The sequence below is a fragment of the Symphalangus syndactylus genome, chromosome 22, assembly GCF_028878055.3.
Source record: "Symphalangus syndactylus isolate Jambi chromosome 22, NHGRI_mSymSyn1-v2.1_pri, whole genome shotgun sequence".
Lineage (NCBI taxonomy): Eukaryota > Metazoa > Chordata > Mammalia > Primates > Hylobatidae > Symphalangus > Symphalangus syndactylus.
The window spans coordinates 51,999,584-52,016,860 of record NC_072444.2 but is presented as its reverse complement, the minus strand read 5'-3'; the positions used below and the strand labels follow the sequence as shown (position 1 = coordinate 52,016,860).

The following is a 17,277-nucleotide window of genomic DNA, read 5'->3' as shown; positions in this document are numbered from 1 at the left end:
GCCCTGAACGGTTCTGACCTTGAAGGTCTGTGCACCATACTCGGAGAAACACTGGCTTAGGGGCTCTGGACTTGACTGAGCATGACACGCTCTCCACCTCTCAGCCTCTTGCAGTCATCGGGGAGGCTCTGCAGTGAATGGCAGAGAGTGAGGATTGCCGGGCCAGGTAGGCTTGGTTCCCATCCCTGCTCTGCACCTGCTCCGCTGTGTGACTAATGCAATAGTTCACCCTTCTGAGCTTTAATGTTCTCATTTTAGAAAAGAATGGTAATTAAATTAAAATAATAATTAAATTAGACGTATTTTACAAGACAGTAATAAGGGTTAGAGACCATGTTTTCAAGCTGTCTGCCACATGATAGGCATTAAATACGTGATAACTAGTAATAGGCATCAAATATGTGATAGCTAGTAATAGTAATAGTAATAGTAATAGTAATAGTAATAGTAATAGTAATAGTTATCCTGTAAGGTAGAAAGGGAACGACTTCAGTTTCAAGATCAGACAGACCTGGGTTCTGATATGGCTCACTAACTGTGTGACCTTCGGCAAATGACTTAACCTCTCTTAGCCTCAATTTACTCACCTAGAAAAGGGAGCTAATAATAATACAAACCTTTAATGAGGATGAATTACTGCAGGAGTATAAGACGCATGAGATGTGTACCACTGTACCTGGCACATGGGAATTCCTTACAAAAAACTGGGAAGGTTCGCCCTCAAGAATACAGCCCTTAGTAGGGATGTCTCAGCCATCCTCAAATATTCAAAGGGCATTTGTGGGAAAGAAAATGGTCTTGCCCAGGGTGGTGCCCAGCAGAAGAATAAGGACCAATGGACTAAGGTTTCAGGAGGACCAATTGTGCTAAGTCAAGGGAGGAAGAATGATTCAGAACCTGGGGCTGACCTCTTAGTGGGAAGCTGACTGCTGGGAGGGGAGGAGGGGCTGCAGAATTCTCCTAGGCTGGGCTGTTAGGGGATACTGGCACCAGGAAGATGCTTGGGCGGTTGACCTCTGAGAATCCTTCCAAAGCTGGAACAACACAGTTCTCTCTATAGATGGGAAAGGGAGACCCAGACTTTCTCAAGGCAGTCCTGCCAGCCCCAGAGAAGGGGTCACATCCAGGTCTTTGCCCACTGAGTCTGAGTTATGCAGCTTCCCAACCACACTGTCACAAAGGCAAGCATAGAATCCACACCCAGACTCAGGCCTGGAAACGCTGTGGTCGGCGAAGGGAAAGGCAGCAGTTTGAGTTCTTCAAAAATCAGGACTCCGGCCCACCCCTCCTCTTCCCAAATTTCCTCTCCTAAGATCATGAGATCTCTCTTACCCATGGCTTGCTCAATCCACTGCCGGTGGCTGGGCTGTGAAAACCAAGGGAGACCTGACCCCAATAGTGCTGAGATTTTACCTATTCTCTTCCTGCTAGTAGACAGATAAGCCACCAACTTGAAGTCCCAGGGGATAAGCCTATTTTCCTCACTCTACTGCTTAGCTACAGTTGGAAAGTTCTGAAGTCAGGCAGCTGTGCTTCCTTGGCTAGAGCCAGAGTGTGGTCCTCTGACTGATGTGTACTCCCCTCTTCCCAAAGCCATTCCCTTTGCTGGGGAGTGGAAGTTATGGCAACACAGATGCAGGTCCAGACCATTCTGAAGAAACTTCATGTGGCCCAGCAATGCTGTAACTTGATGGTCCTGGCCCACAGCAAAAAAGGCACCAACAGATTCCTCCAGGGAAACAGTTCTTAGTGCCTTCTAACAGGTGCCATTGGCCCTTTCTCCAGAGTGGACACTCTGAACGGCCAAGAACAGCTTCCTCTGCTTTTTGCACCTCCAGCTGTTATAGGATGCCTCAGCCATAACCAAGTTCCTTGGGATTGCTTTGTCTTCCTCAAGAAGCAGCCACCGTTCAAGTATTCAGCCATCTCAAGGGGTCTGATTCATGAGCCTCACACCTCGTGAATTCACAGCATTCAATGCTAAGACCTAGGGCTCTCTCTTCTTCCTCACCTCTTCAGAGCTCTCTCTCCCCTTTTCTAATTCACTGGAGAGAAGGCTGGTGTCATGCCTGAGTCCTCCCCAGCTTCAGAATTATCAAAATCATAGAATGGAGCAATAAATGCCTTTTAACAAAATTGCCTCCCAATAAGCCTTTTCGAAAGCCTAAAAAGTTATGTTGAGGTGAGATATTCCTCTTTAGACCTTTGCCCCACTCTCCCCACCCCCAGGGGAGTGGAGTTGATCATGGACACCCCGCTGATGGTGGGACTTCGGCAGCCTACCAGTAGTACCCTGCATTGCGTGGCTGACAAGGTCCAGGCAGTCCACCCCTAAACCAAAGAAGTCACAGAGCCCTACCCCAATGAGGAGCCTCTGTCAATTGATATGCACCAGGCACCAGCAAGAGAGGAGGGAGCGACAGAGGACTCAGAAGGGGACAGGCTAGGATGAGCTCTGAATTCTGATGATAAGTGGAAAATTTGAAATCTTGGTTACCAGGAAAGCCCATGTCTGAAGTGCTGGCAGAAACATGAGCTGCTGCAGTGTTTTTCTCTCTACTGATGCCTCAAAGTTGCTATTCTCAGCATTTGGGATCTGCTTTTCGGAATACTCAGGTTTCAATTTTTGAAATGAATTCAAATAATTGCCAAAATGCAGACACTAAAACAAGCCAGAGAGTGCTGGTTGAGCCTGGGCTATTTTCCCTCCCAAGGGGACCAGGGCTTTCTGTTGACTGTCAGCCATACCAGGTCACCTCACCAAATTTTCATGAGTTTCTTTCTTGTCTCTGGGGCAAAGCGGTGTGTTCCTTGAGGGCAGCGGTCATATCTTCCATTCGTGGGCACCAAGTAGGAGCTCAAGGAGTTTAGGGTTTGGGATTTCAGTGGAGTGGGAAGTGTCAGAGGAGGACATGGTGGCCTGATTGGAGTTTCTCCCACACCTGACTGAGACTTTTTGGTTTTTCAGGAAGCAAAGGGGACAGGGGCATGAAAGGAGATGCAGGGGTCATGGGGCCTCCTGGAGCCCAGGGGAGTAAAGGTGACTCCGGGAGTCCAGGCCCACCAGGTAAGAGGGTGCGTGGTCACATCCACTGACCTCTAGGTGTTTCCTTTTTTTTTTCTGGCTGGCTGAGCCAAATGGAAAAAAAATTCCTAAAAGTTCTTTTTCATCTTAGGTTTGGCTGGTTTTCCTGGAGCTAAAGGAGATCAAGGTAAGAACTACAGGAATCTGGGCATCATCCCAGCTACCACTGTCCCTGGCAGAGTGAAGTTGGGGACCTGGCTCCACCGTCTTTTGCTTCATCATAGTATTTACCTAGAGCACCTGGGGTTTTTTAGAAATCTGGCTCTGGCTAAGAGGAACAGAGCAGCCAGTGGTGGGCAGGGGGACAGGCCTCACTGATGTTTCTCTTTAGACTTTACCCCACTTTGCCACCCAGGGGGTGGAGTTGGACAGTCACACCCAGAGCTCCTAGTAAGTCCATAAGCCCCAGACCCTGCAGATGGAAAAGATTAGTAAGTTGCTGAGAATAATTTTCCTCCTACTAAGAGGGCTAGCTCACGGCTTCTAAAGAGTGGGGTTAAAGCTGCCAAGAGGACTGTAAGGTGTTAAGAGGTACATGTCTCACTGCTGAGAACAGAAGCACCGGGGGTTGGGGTAACCGGGCCCTCTGCCAACCACCAAAGCCTGGCAGTCACTACTTTCCTTTCAGGACAACCTGGACTGCAGGGTGTTCCAGGCCCTCCTGGTGCAGTAGGACACCCAGGTGCCAAGGGTGAGCCTGGCAGTGCTGGCTCCCCTGGGCCAGCAGGTGAGGTCCTGGGTCCTGTGGCGGGCACAGGGAGTGATGTGTGAAAACCTGCCTAGTCCAGCCCTTATGCCCTCTGTGGTGTCTGTTGTCCAGGACTTCCAGGGAGCCCCGGGAGTCCAGGAGCTGCAGGCCTGAAAGGAAGCAAAGGGGACACAGGTAACAGAGGGTGCGGTGGGTGAGTAGGTGGGCTTGCTGGGTGGCAGGATGGATGGAGAGAAAAACTGCCTCCTGTTAGGCCCACGGAGGAGGCAGAGGGTCTTCTGTGCCTTGGCCTCTGAGGTTCCTGGTTATGGAGGGCAGTTGCCCCTGCCAGGACCCCTTAAGCCCAAGGGCCTAGGGCTGTTCTTTCTCTTCTCAGGGCTCATGAAAGGCCTTGAATGCCATGACCAAACCTCCAGCATCAGGGAGGAGAGCAAACACCTTGCCCATACCATCTCCCTGGTCTGCCTCCCAGCTGTATGTTTCTGCTGTCTCCTGCTAACCTTTCACTGGGACCCCCAAGAGGAGGTCCAGGAGTCTGGATTCAGGCTGGAGGGTCCAGAAAACTCTTCTTCCACATTTTCCTAGGGGGGCAGCCTGGGAGCACTGACCCACACTAGCCAAAGACTAGTTTGTACCATATCTCCAACAGAGTCTAGGTTATATACCATCATGTCTATTTAGCCTAGGTCGTAAACCATTGTACCGATATAGTCTACTTTATAAGCCATTCTGGTCCAGTCGCAGTGTGCTCGCTTGGTCTAGAAAGTCCAGACCACTATCACAGTGCATAAGACCAATTCCTGCCTTCCCGCCCTCAGACATGCAGAGTATTGCAGTGAATAGAGACTGTTGCCAGATGGTGTGGGCACACTCTGATTGGGTATTTCTATGGAGAACTGTTGCATACACTGGAAAGCCAGGAGCAGGCAGGAGGGGCTATGGGGAAGGCAGGGTTGTGATGTAAAGCTGCATGTCTGCCAAGGACATCTGTAGACAGTCTGCCTCCACCCCTGTCCTCTGCCTGAGAAGAAGGTCATGCTTGTGTCAGACAACCTGGATGCCCTTACCCCCGTGCTGTGCTAGAGACCCACACTGGGACCTGTTCCTCCACAGTTCTAATCAATTGACTGATTCATTCATCACCACCTCCTGGCAAACCCTGGACTCTGGGCTTGAGCTTTTGGGTTTTTTTGAAAGCTGTCGGGAGCCATGGCAAGGGCAGCTTTTACACCCTCTCTGTCCTTGTAATCTGTCCAGCCCCAGAACAATTGTGTTTTTATGGATGGTGTGTCAGTTTGGGAGGATCCCTGCTACCTGATCCCATGTGGATGCCACCTGAAGGACACCAGCAGGGTCTCACCATGGGAAAGGTTCCATTTGGGTGTAGTCGTCAGACGTTCCTGACTTGTTCACTGTCCATTCTGATCTTATAATTCCATCTTCTCTGGTCCCCAGTCTCAGAGTCCATCTGACTATAAGACCTGATGCTCTCTTGCTCCTGAACCTTCTGAGTGGTTTCATGGAGATGATTGCTTTCATCTCTCGGTTGTAAATGGTAGTCACCCTCTGCCCCTACCCCCACTGCCAGACTAACGGTTCTCGACTAACCAAGAGTATTGGAGGTAAAACATGATTTTACGCACAGGAGCATTGTGCTCACTCCCCAAGCCCCAAGCCTGTGTCTTCCACAGTCTGAGAGTAGGCAATCCTGCCCTGCCCTTTGCATCCTGGGAGGATTTGCAGAACAAACGCAGCTCCTGCTAATGAGCATCTTCTTGACACCCAGTGGGACAAGCACTCTTCGCAGCGCAACTTTACAGTCAAACAGCCATTAAGAGATGCAGCCAGGTTCAAATCTAGGCCAGTACAAGACAAAGCTTGGGGTCTTATTAGTACAGTCTATCATGAGGCCTCCCTCCCCAGCCCCACCATCAGGGCGTGCTGATGAGTGACACCTCCTCCCTTCATCCCAGTTCAGAAAGGATCAGAGCAGAAGGTAGCAGCTTGTTCCATTCCTGGGAGGAAACATGAAGCTTTCAGGCCCTATCATGGTTCTTAGTTATTTACCCAGGACCCCACATCCATTTTAGCAAAAGACTTTTGGCCCATAGCTTAGGGATCGTTTTAATTTCATCATCATCGAGACCTTATATATCTGTTGAGCACCCTTATGGAGTTCTCCAATAATTAGGCCTAGTGGTGCGTACCAGCCAGCAAATTCTAGGGGCTACCCCTTAATTCTGGCTGACCAAGTAAACATGAGGAATTGCATTTCAATTTGGGGTTTTTGATAATTACCATTTATCTAAAACTGCTCAGGTTGCCCACCCGAGTCCAAATGTTTACCTTGATTAAGTAGCTGACAGTCCACATGGATATCTCAGAGGGGAATTCCAATAGGACCATAATCTGACTAATCTAGCTGGGTCTGTAGATCATCCTGGAGTCATAGGCTAATAAACTTCCGGATAGATTAGATTTGAAAACTTCTGAAGTGGGAGAAGGAGGGGCAGGCGGAGAGTGGGAGCCCAATCTCCCCATCATGGAGGACAGTGTATACTTGTCAATGTCAGGATGTCGGTATTCCCCAAATTAAAGCCACTGTGGTCCTTGGCCGGTGTTGATATATCAAGCTAGGTTTCCAAACTGATGTATTTCCCATTTTGTAAATAAAATCGTTAATCTCTCAAGACAATATCTAGCCACTTTAGATGAAAACAGAAAAATTACCGAGTGTTGGCTTGACCTAGGTGACAGCTAGGTTTCATTACTGCGCATTAATTAGTTTAAAAAGATGAACGGTCTGTTCATTATTATCAGTGCCTCTGGGCCAGGCACTGTGCCTGGGTCTTGACTCCCATGATCACACTGAACTTACCATTCGTACTTTACAAACGGGGAAGCAAAGACTCAGAGAGAGTAAACCCTTTGCTCACTGCGTCACAGGTAGCAAGAACTGAATTCAGAAGTGAATCCCAAAGTCTGATTCCAGAGCTGTGCTTTTCCAGATTCAGTTTTATGGAAGAACGTAGAGTGTATGATTTGAGAGAAATCAGTTACCTTCACCCTGTCCCCACCCCAGCCACACCTCCCACTCCTCCATAAATGGGTAAATCCTGGCTTGGTCACCAAGCTTTTCTTCCTCCACAGCCACTGACCACACTCTACCCCATTCAGGTGAAATGCTTCCTCTTGTTTGCACCTCTTGAGAGAGAGGAGCCAGCTCATATTAAAGAAGACAAAGAGGAAACTCCTTCCATTCAGTGGGAAGATAACCTCCACATTTTATTAAGCAAGGCATCATACCTTGCAGAACCTTCTCTCAGGGTCACTTTTTTTACCTGCTACAAATAGACCCTGTCCAGCCTCCATCACTTAGTATTTCTAACATTTTCACTTTCAAAGATTGCAGAAGAATAGTCCAATTTTAGCTCTACATGTCTTAGCTATTTTGAAATAATATTTGTTTAGAAATAAGGAAGGACTCCACTTCAGCTTGTAATCATGACATTTCTCTTTTTACCGTTTACACCTCATGAAATAATGTTAGAAGCAGCCAAAACATTTAAACTCCAAAACACCAATCTGATAGGAAATTCTTTATCTCAATGGCCTTTATGTCTAAACTATAACAATGTGAATTTTCCATGGTCTTTTATTTTCCTCTTGGGGCAAAACCGAAGTGCAAATAACTCAAAATCCATTTTCTCATCTGTATTTGAAGGTGTTTTACTTTAAAGATAAGCCAAAAAGATCATCCATAATAGCAATTGAGCCCTATATCATGAATATAATTTCTCAGTTAATTCCACTCCTCATATCTAAGTACTGAGATAGTCCAATAATTTATGAAATTCTACTAAGTCAATCACTAAATTGTCATTTATAAAACTCTTCCTCATTTTTCTCTAAGTTTCTTAGAGAGCTCTGCAGAAGTCTACACATACCTCAATTTTGAGTCCCTTATCCTTCATCTCACTTCTTACCACAAGGTTGATTTGTCAGTTATTAGCTGAATCCTAAATTTGCCAGGTTGCACCTAGCTTCCAAGTTGGCATGGTATTTAGGAAAGTTTCCCCAGACTGGGCAAGAGAGCAATGGCCCCCTCTGTACAAAACATAAAAAAATTAGCTGGGCATGGTGGCATGTACCTGTAGTCTCAGCTACTCAGGTGGCTGAAGGAGGAGGAGGAGGATCACTTGAGCCAAAGAATTTGAGGCTGCAGTGAGCTATGATTGCACCACTGCACTCCAGCCTGAACAACAGAGTGAGACCCTGTCAAAAAGAAAGAAAAAGAAAGAGAGAGAGAGAGAGAGACAGGAAGGAAGGAAGGAAGAGAGGGAAAGAAAGAAAGGAAGAAAGAAAGAAAGAAAGAAAGAAAGAAAGAAAGAAAGAAAGAAAGAAAGAAAGAAGGAGAAGAAAGAGATAGAGAAAAGAAAAGAAAGGGAAAGAAAGTTTTCTTAATGTATTAGAAATTTCCCCACTTCATTCAGAATCAGGAGATCTGAGCCTTAACTTGTACTTACCCCTGACTAGCTGTGTGACCACAGGCTCAGCTACTTGACTTTGCTGAGCCTGTTTCCTTTTCTGTGGCATGCAAGCAGTATAGAAGAACACCAGGTCCCTAACAGTTTCACAGCACTCTGGGTTTGAAATAGGCAGCTTCCCTGGGAGCAGGAACAATTGAAGACTTTAGTCAGAACACCAGCTCAACACTAAACAACTGGAAGGCATTTGTTTTCTAACTCAACACACATTTCTCGGGAGAATATTATTTCTGTAAAAACACTTTGCAAGTAAATATTTGGAGCCCTCTCAGCTTGATAAGCTTGTGATACTCGGGGAAAGCCAGCTTGCTTATGGTTAAGAAGAAAAACCCAGCATTTATTTGCTCTCCAGTGTAGTTTTACAACATGCAGCTCTAGAACCTATTTTTTAGCCATTTCTCCCTGTACTCTGCAGGAGCTGATCCTATCAGGATGCTGCCTTGATTTATAGTGAAGTAATTACCAGTTCCTCCATCAATTAGTCCGTCAACAACCACTCAGCCAGTGTTTTCTTAGAGTCCAGCGAGGCTTGGACAGAAATGATACAAACCTCAGTTCTAATTTCCAATACCCATTAAACACATATCAGAAGGCATTTCATCAAGATCCAACCTCTGCCATATGAATTGTGGGTCTGGGAGGGTTCAGACGTGAGAGGGGCTGTGAGCTCCTACAGAGACAAGGAAGGCTGCTCGTAGGAGGTGGCTGTGAGCTGGCCGCTCAAGAATGAGTGAGAGTTGTTCAGGACAGTGCTACTCAAAATGTGGTCCCAAGACTTGCAGGATTAGCATCACCCGGAACTTGTTAGTGCTGTAGATTCTTGGATTCCCACTCCAGTCCCACTAAATCAGTGACTCTGGTGGGACCTAGCAAGTTGTTTACTAACAAGATGCACCCAGATGATTCTGATATATTCTCTAGTTTGACTACTCCTCTTTTAGGGGGAAGAAATGGCCTCAGGGAGGCTGGAGGTGTCTTGGGAACCAAGTGCATAGACCAAGTGAAACTCCAGAGAGGAGTGAGCCTAGTGCTAGTGGAACAAAGGTGCCTTCAGGGAACATTGGGAGGCTGGGTCTGGGTGACAGCCCCGACTTCCCCCATTCACTCCTGTGTGACCTGGAATAACTCACCTAGCATCTCTGAGTGTGTACTTTCTCCTCTGTAAAGGAGGGAAATCACACTGCCTTGGAGGGTGGCTGAAAGATCAAACAAGGTAATGGATGTAAAGCCCCTGGCACAGTGCCTGACATGATGCAGGCAGCAGAAAATGCTGAGTCCCCCGGAGGTGAGGAGCTAGGAAGGGAGAGTGTGGGAAATGAAGAGGGAGGGTCAGGCTTGAGGCTATGGACCTGGTGAACAGGGGCTTTCCTATAATTCCTGTCTTTAGAGGGCATTTGCTGCTCAGTGCTTTAGGGGAGAGTTGGAGGGGTGCATCTCTTTGGGTGGTCACAATAAAGGGAGGTCACGGTGTTTTGAGGCCCCTTCTGCTTACCTGCATGTGAACAGTGTATGTCAAGATTGGTGGGGAGAAAGACCGCAATCTATATGTCTATGATGGTGATGAAGCAGGGAACAGTCCACATCCAGACTCTTGGCCCCTTCTATCTGCATCCCAGAGGGTGCCATGTTGCAGAAATCTCTACCTTAAGAGCGTGTCCCTAGTGGTCGGGTTCAGGGACCCCAAGACACTGTGACCTCCCTGGACGTGGACTGTTTCGTACTTCATCACCATCATAGACATATAGAATGTGATCTTTCACCCAACCCATCTTGACATATGCTGTTCAGATGCAGGTAAGCAGAAGGGAAACATCTATCACTTCTCCTGGGCAATCTCAGCTAAGCCCTTCAGGTCACTAGCAGACATTTGCTGGGTGCTAGCTGTGCAGCAATCCTGGTGCTCATGTGTGGACTCAACCTCAGTGCCTGAGGTGCTCCCCACCTGGAGGGGACACAGGACACTGTGGGTCCTGTGACATCATTTATCCAGCACTGGCCGGGCACCGGGCTCAGCACTTGACACACACGATTTCATTTCAGCCTCACAACTGCCTCAGGAGGCAAGAAGGAGACTCAGAGAAGGAAACTGAGGCTCAGAGCAGGGACACCTGGCTCAAGGTCACAAAGTCAGTATAAGACAGAAGTGGACTCAAGTCCAGGCTGTCAGACTTTGGAACCACTTTGCTTTACTGCCTTGGGAGAAAGGATATCATGTCTTGGGCGAGGGAGGGAAGGTTTCACAGGTGATGACATCTGACATCTTTGCAGAGTTTACAAGCTAAATGTGAGTCCTCCAGGTGAACCAAAGGGGTGAGGCATTCTATCCAGAGGGACAGGTGTGTGCACAAATGGCCCTGAGTAATCTGGGGCCTGTCTGCCAGGGGCTGACATCTAAGGCACCTCCAGCGGTTACAAAAACCTGTCCCAACCTCAGTTCTGTCCCTTTCCCTAACACAATGAACAGAAGTAGCTGCCCTCTCAGAATCTTCTGGTGCTTCCTGCTTCTCATGTTGCCTGGGTCTGCCGTGGCAGCTCCCAGCCCCTTAGCTCTCCCGCCCTCCTCCCCAGGCAGCGCCAGGCCTGGAGATGGGATCTGAAATGCCCCCAGAGTAATAACTTCTCTTGCTCATTATTCCAAGAAGGGGCCCTGAAGAGGCCTGCCAGCCCTTTGCCTCTCCCTCCACTGACCAGCACACTGCAGGTGCTTGGGAAATCCAGGGATTGAAGTGAGAGGCAGGGCAGGGCAGGCAGAAACTTCCCCGAGGCAACTGTAAGGAGGTTGACTGAACTCCGTGCTTGGCTGGGGGCACAGATACTTATGACTCACTGTTGGTGTTCCCCTCATTACCCTCTAGTAACTGTTATTGATAGTCAATAATGAGCTTGCGTTTTCCCAAGTTTATGTAACTGCCTTGAGGAATCCTATTTCTCTGAAATAAAATAAATGTTGGCACTTAAAATCAAGAGGACATGATCTTGCTAAATGAACAAATTATTATCGCACAGTGACCCAGCAGGGTGCTGGGAACAGTGGGCCTTCCATGATAGTTTACTGAAAAAAAAAAGATGAATGGTTGGAAAGAAGGAAGAAAGGGGGAACTTTAACATTAACTACAATAGGATCATCACCAATGATTGTGGTTATTATTTTTCCATTTTCTGGACATTAGACCCTTTAGCCAAATGAATCTTTAGCCACTGGGGGCCGCAGTGAAATCAACCAACAAATACTTGTAGAGCATCTACTATGCGTGAGGACCTCCAAATCTCCTGGTGGCCACTGAGCCCCCTCCACAGTCTTTTGGCAATAAAGATAACTTTATTTACCAAATATCTCCCAATTCTCTTCCAATATAAACGCAACAGCAGGGAATGGGATTGGATTTAGATGCCAGGTCAGGTTACTGGTGGGCAGGGAAGGCCAGTGGTGCATCTGGGGTCTGTCTAATCCAGGCTTTCATCCAGTACTTTGCTGTTTCACCCCCAACACACCTGTTCTCATTCATCTGCAGACTGTCTCTTTTTATGATCTGCTGAAGAGGCTTTAAACAATCGTGGAGAACCAATGTATCTTCCGTCTGCATTAATCAGACAAAAGGTAGAGGTTGTCTAAGATTAAAAATGTCTAATATCTAAGTTTTATTATCTCCTCCCCCCCTTTTTTGTTTTGATCTTAGGACTTCAAGGACAGCAAGGAAGAAAAGGAGAATCAGGAGTTCCAGGTAAAGGGCTGGCTGCATTTTGATCCCTTGGAGTGATGACGGGGAAGGCCTGCCCGCTCAGAGGGCAGGTCTTGTTGACTTTGAATGCACAGCCGTGACCTTCTCCCAAAGTGGAGGTTAATACTCCAGGGCTCTGTCATTCAAGCCTCAGATTTCTCCACTGCAAAACCTGGGAACAGCAGGAACTCAGCATCCTGAGGGGTGTAGTGTATGGGGCAGGGGCTGAGGATGGCAAAGTGGAAAAATGTCAGGAGAGCTGGGGTGCAGGCGGAGGCTCCAGGCTGTATAGCCGCCATGGAGCTGTGCCCCTTCTGCTCCATCCACGACTGCTTCTTTCCCACCTCAGCTGTGGCCCACTTGTCTCTTCTTGGCCCCCAAGCTTCTCCTCTCTGCCTCCCGCTGCCTGTCGCTGGGCTTTCTTATTCTTATCCTCACCTCCAGAGCCTGTGCTTCAGTTGGGTACTGAGCTGGCACCACTGGAGGGTGTTTCTAGGCCTCTCAACAGCCCTGCCCCTGTGAGTGCAAAAGTGAGATTTTTCAGACACATTTCTTGAGCAACTTTTCTTCCTAATAAGCTAGATATTCTATTACCGTTTTTTTTTTTTTTTTTTTTTTTTTTCAATTTTTTTAGAGGCAAAGTCTCTGTGTCACCCAGGGCTGAGTGCAGTGGTGCCAGGATAGCTCACTGTAGCCTTGGCCTCCTGGGCTCAAGTGATCCTCCCACCTTGGCCTCCCAAAGCATTGGGATTACAGGAGCAAGCCATTGTACTCGGCCACTGTTACTATTTCAATTCACTAAAGGAGACAACGAGGCTTAGAAACATTCTAGCAAATTCTCCCAGCATGGCTAGAACTTCCACATAACTATGTAATTCCAGAAGGACCAACAATCTGTGGAATACCACCAGCTATTTTAGCCTGCCTGTTCTCGACAGCATTTACCTAAGAGTTGAGAGAGCAGTGCAGCCCCCAGATGGACCAAAGTTAGGCTGAACATTCAGATAGCCCAGCCATGGGAGAGGTCTGGCAGTTAAGGATAACTCATTTATTAAACAGCAAGGCCCTTGGGTCTCTCTTGGGAAGGCAAAGCAGGGCACCTGACCAGGGCAGTGTCTCTCCTTCCAGGCCCTGCAGGTGTGAAGGGAGAACAGGGGAGCCCAGGGCTGGCAGGTCCCAAGGGAGCCCCTGGACCAGTTGGCCGGAAGGGAGACCAGGGAGTGAAAGGTAAGGACTCTGCATCTGATTCCTTGGTTCTTAGGACTATGCTTTACAGCCAATTCTATACCTTAAAATAGGAAAGGCCCTGTTTTAAGAGTTCTGAGGGTTTTCAGAACCCAGGAGGGTAGAGGTTTATTTCCTTGATTGACAAGTCTTGCGCCGGGGCTTGCCCTAGGCATGGAGCACACAGCAGTGGGTTAGACACAGCTCTAGCATCCGAGGCAGGGGCATGAATGTGCACTCGAGCTATGCCCCACGATCCAACACCCTAGACAGTTTCCATGAAGAAGATGAGCCCATCCCACTCCGTATCTCTGACCAGACCAAGCGTACCTCACCAATCTAACTTCAACCCCTCTTGCTGTAGCTCAGGCCCATTTCTTCCTGCTCAGTCATTGACACCCGCAGGACATCCCATCGCCATAATGCCAGGCCACAGGCAAGACCCAGGGAGAGTTTGACCACCGCCACCCCTCCACCCGCTCCCAACTCCTGCAAATGCAGGCAAAGGCATCCTGCCTGGGTTTCTTTCAAACCATGTGGGTTTTCTCCTCATGACAGGATCTTCTGGGGAGCAAGGAGTAAAGGGAGAAAAAGGTGAAAGAGGTAATCACTATTTATATTATCTTTAATGTGTGCTTTAAAGTCAACTCTGTACCTGAAAATTGTGTGTGTTGGGGGAAGAGACCTTGGTTCTCAAATAAATTTCTCATTTTGGGGAAGAGTTGAGGGTCTAGTCCCACGAATGAGCCTGCCCACGGCACAGAGCAGCAGTTTCTCTCCCCGGTCACTCTCTCCCTTCCTTCCCCCTTTCTCCTTCTTCCTTTCCTTTTCTCTCTCCCTCCCTCCCTTCCTCCCCTTTTCCTTCTTTCTTTCCTCTCCCTCCCTCCTTCCTTTCCCTCTCTCTCTCCCTCTCTCCCTCCATTCTTTCCTTCCTTCCTTCTCTTTTTTCAGCTTTTCTTTTTTTCTCTCCACAACACATGACAAGACGTGGTGTATGTGATTTGCAAACCAGCCACAGGGGCACCTGCCCCCCTGGCCTTGTGCCTGCAGGCCCCAGGTGCACGGAGGCTGCATGCCAGGTTGGGTTGGCACTGTAAAGTGGGATCTTCCAGGCTCTGGTGACAGTCAAGCAGGGGCATTTCTTTTCCTTAACTGTAGAACTCCAGAATGAGAAGAAAGAGCCCGTACTTACCCAAAGCCCCAAGGGGCCTTCCTTGCCTCTCCCACGTGTGTTTCTTCACCCAGGTGAAAACTCAGTGCCCGTCAGGATTGTCGGCAGTAGTAACCGAGGCCGGGCTGAAGTTTACTACAGTGGTACCTGGGGGACCATTTGTGATGATGAATGGCAAGATTCTGATGCCACTGTCTTCTGCCGCATGCTCGGTTACTCCAGAGGAAGGGCCCTGAACAACGTGGGAGCTGGTAAGTGAGTCACCAGCCAGGGGCCTCTTCCCCAGAGGTGTGGATGTGGCTTTCTCTCGCTGGTGGGGTGTTGGCAAGTGACTCAGTGTGGTTTTCTTTAAAAGAAAAGTATTGGTCCAAGCAACCAAAAAGCTCTGCCGTGCAGGGCTCCAGGTTTGCGTCCTTCCAGCTTGGCAATCCCAGCAGGAAGATGGCCTGTCTTCTCCAGCGCTGACAGTGAAGGCTGGCCTGGCTTCAGTCAAGGTCCATCCAGCCCTGGAGTCAGAATGCCACATGGCTGAGGGTGTTTGCCGGGGATGGCTCTCCAAAGGACAGCTGAGTTGATGCAACTGGAAGAACACAGAGAAGATTCAGGGCAGGCAAACGCAGAAGTTCACTCCAGCTGTCTGCAAACCAGCAGCCTGGATTGACCAGCAAGCAGTCTGGGCTGTGATCATCTTTAAAGAGAAGATGGGAAGGGAAAAGAAAACAAATCAGAGCAGGGACTTACTAAAATTTGGGGAAAATGTCTTCGGATGCTGGAGACTCAGCTTATATCTTTCAGCCAAAAGTTCAAACCTTGAGTGAAGGAGTTAAGTCCCCAGGCAGAACCCTTTTCTCTGGCCATAGGAGCTGGCCCAGCAGGACACAAGGCTGGTTCCCCTTGCTCCCAGCCCCAAGTGCTCCCTGTCCTTACCCCAACCCAAAGCAAATGCCCGCTTTAGAGCAGGATGATGGCTTGATTACAAAGGCATGTGAGGATGGTGGATGCAGCAGGAGTGAATTAGCAGGGAGGAAACTAAACTCTGGGACACCCACCTAGGAAGATATTTCAAATAGTGTGGGGTTTAAGTATTAAATATTTACATGAGACTTTTGTCAAAGGGCAGAGAATAGAACAGAGGCAGAGTCATTATAAAAAAAAAAAAAAAAAAAAAAAAAAAAAAAAAAAACACCAACAACAAAAACAGGCTAAGCCAGCCATCAGCACATTGGGCCAGAATGGGCCAGAATGAGTGAGAAGTCGGCAGTCTACCCCAGATGGAAGCTCCCAGGCACACACGTGGCTGCTTTGCTTTGACTCTAATCCTACCCTTCTTGCTCTCTCTCTTGCTTTCTCTCTATCAAGGCACTGGGCAGATCTGGCTGGATGATGTTGAGTGTCGGGGCACGGAGAGTACCCTGTGGAGCTGCAGCAAGAATAGCTGGGGCTATCACAACTGCAACCACGAGGAGGATGCAGGTGTGGAGTGCAGCAACTGACCGGGAAACCCTTTCACTGCTCTGCTCCCGAGGTGTCCTCGGGCTCATACGTGGGAAGGCAGAGGATCTCTGAGGAGTTCCCTGGGGATAACTGAGCAGCCTCTAAAGAGGGGCCATTAATAAAGCTCAACATCACTGGCTGTGGCTAAGTGTCAGTGTGTTCATACCTCCCAGCCCCATTGATGTGCCCACTCCATGCACCACACCATTTCATTGAATTCTCTCATGTCCATAGCCAGGGGAAAGAGAGGGTGGAGGTGGTGATGCAGAAGGTGAAGGTCACCTATGGTCAACCTTAGTCTTGACCATCTCTTCAGTCATTCAGACATAACATCTCTCATGGTGAGCTCTCTCTCCCCATTTTTGTCCTCCCCTGATCGTGACCTGGTAACACTGCAGCACACACATGAACTCTCTTCATGCCCTGTGCTGTGTGCTCCACCCTGACTCCACCTGCCCCGTGGGTCCTTGCTCTCTCTCAGCACCCTGCCTGCTGGGCTAAGCCCACTCTCCATGTTGCAAACCACAGAGTAAGCCTGAAATCAGTCTTAGAGTCTCATTGATCTTTCCTTCCATACATGTGTGGGATTTACAGAATGGAAATATTTATCTGGAGTGAGAGTAATCAAAAAAGTTTTCTGAAGAAAGCACAATTTGAACTGGACCTTAAAGGATGGGGAGGATGTGACCCCTTCTTGGCATGCAGTGACTCTGTCACTCTAGGACCTATAGGTATAAAAGACTTTGTTTTCCTGAGCCTGTCCTGTGTCCCTTCTTGTGGCAACAACTGACTAACCATCTACTGAAAGAACAAAGAACACCAGGTGTCAGGTTTTTTTTTTTTAATGCTTTAAGTTTTAGGGTGCATGTGCACAACGTGGAGGCTTGTTACATATGTATACATGTGCCATGTTGGTGTGCTGCACCCATTAACTCGTCATTTAACATTAGGTATATCTCCTAATGCTATCCCTCCCCACTGCCCCCACCCAACAACAGGCCCCGGTGTGTGATGTTCCCCTTCCTGTGTCCACGTGTTCTCATTGTACAATTCCCACCTATGAGTGAGAACATGTGGTGTTTGGTTTTTTATCCTTGCAATAGTTTGCTGAGAATGATGGTTTCCAGCTTCATCCACGTCCCTACAAAGGACATGAACTCATTCTTTTTTATGGCTGCGTAGTATTCCATGGTGTATATGTGCCACATTTTCTTAATCCAGTCTATCATTGTTGGACATTTGGGTTGGTTCCAAGTCTTTGCTATTGTGAATAGTGCCGCAATAAACATACATGTGCATGTGTCTTTATAGCAGCATGATTTATAATC

The 17,277-nt window shown here is 48.2% G+C and overlaps 1 protein-coding gene across 1 annotated transcript in view; it reads left to right on the top strand.

The window, feature by feature from the left end:
• MARCO (macrophage receptor with collagenous structure) overlaps positions 1–16,088 on the top strand; it is a 50,727-nt gene extending 34,639 nt beyond the window's left edge. Inside the window, exons 9-17 of the mRNA XM_055261585.1 lie at positions 2,969–3,067; positions 3,177–3,212; positions 3,714–3,812; positions 3,906–3,968; positions 12,019–12,063; positions 13,189–13,287; positions 13,843–13,887; positions 14,530–14,706; positions 15,815–16,088. Of these exons, the coding sequence (XP_055117560.1) occupies positions 2,969–3,067; positions 3,177–3,212; positions 3,714–3,812; positions 3,906–3,968; positions 12,019–12,063; positions 13,189–13,287; positions 13,843–13,887; positions 14,530–14,706; positions 15,815–15,948 (797 nt within the window). The 3' untranslated portion in view covers positions 15,949–16,088. The remainder of the gene's footprint in view (positions 1–2,968; positions 3,068–3,176; positions 3,213–3,713; positions 3,813–3,905; positions 3,969–12,018; positions 12,064–13,188; positions 13,288–13,842; positions 13,888–14,529; positions 14,707–15,814) is intronic.
• Positions 16,089–17,277: the final 1,189 nt, after the last annotated feature.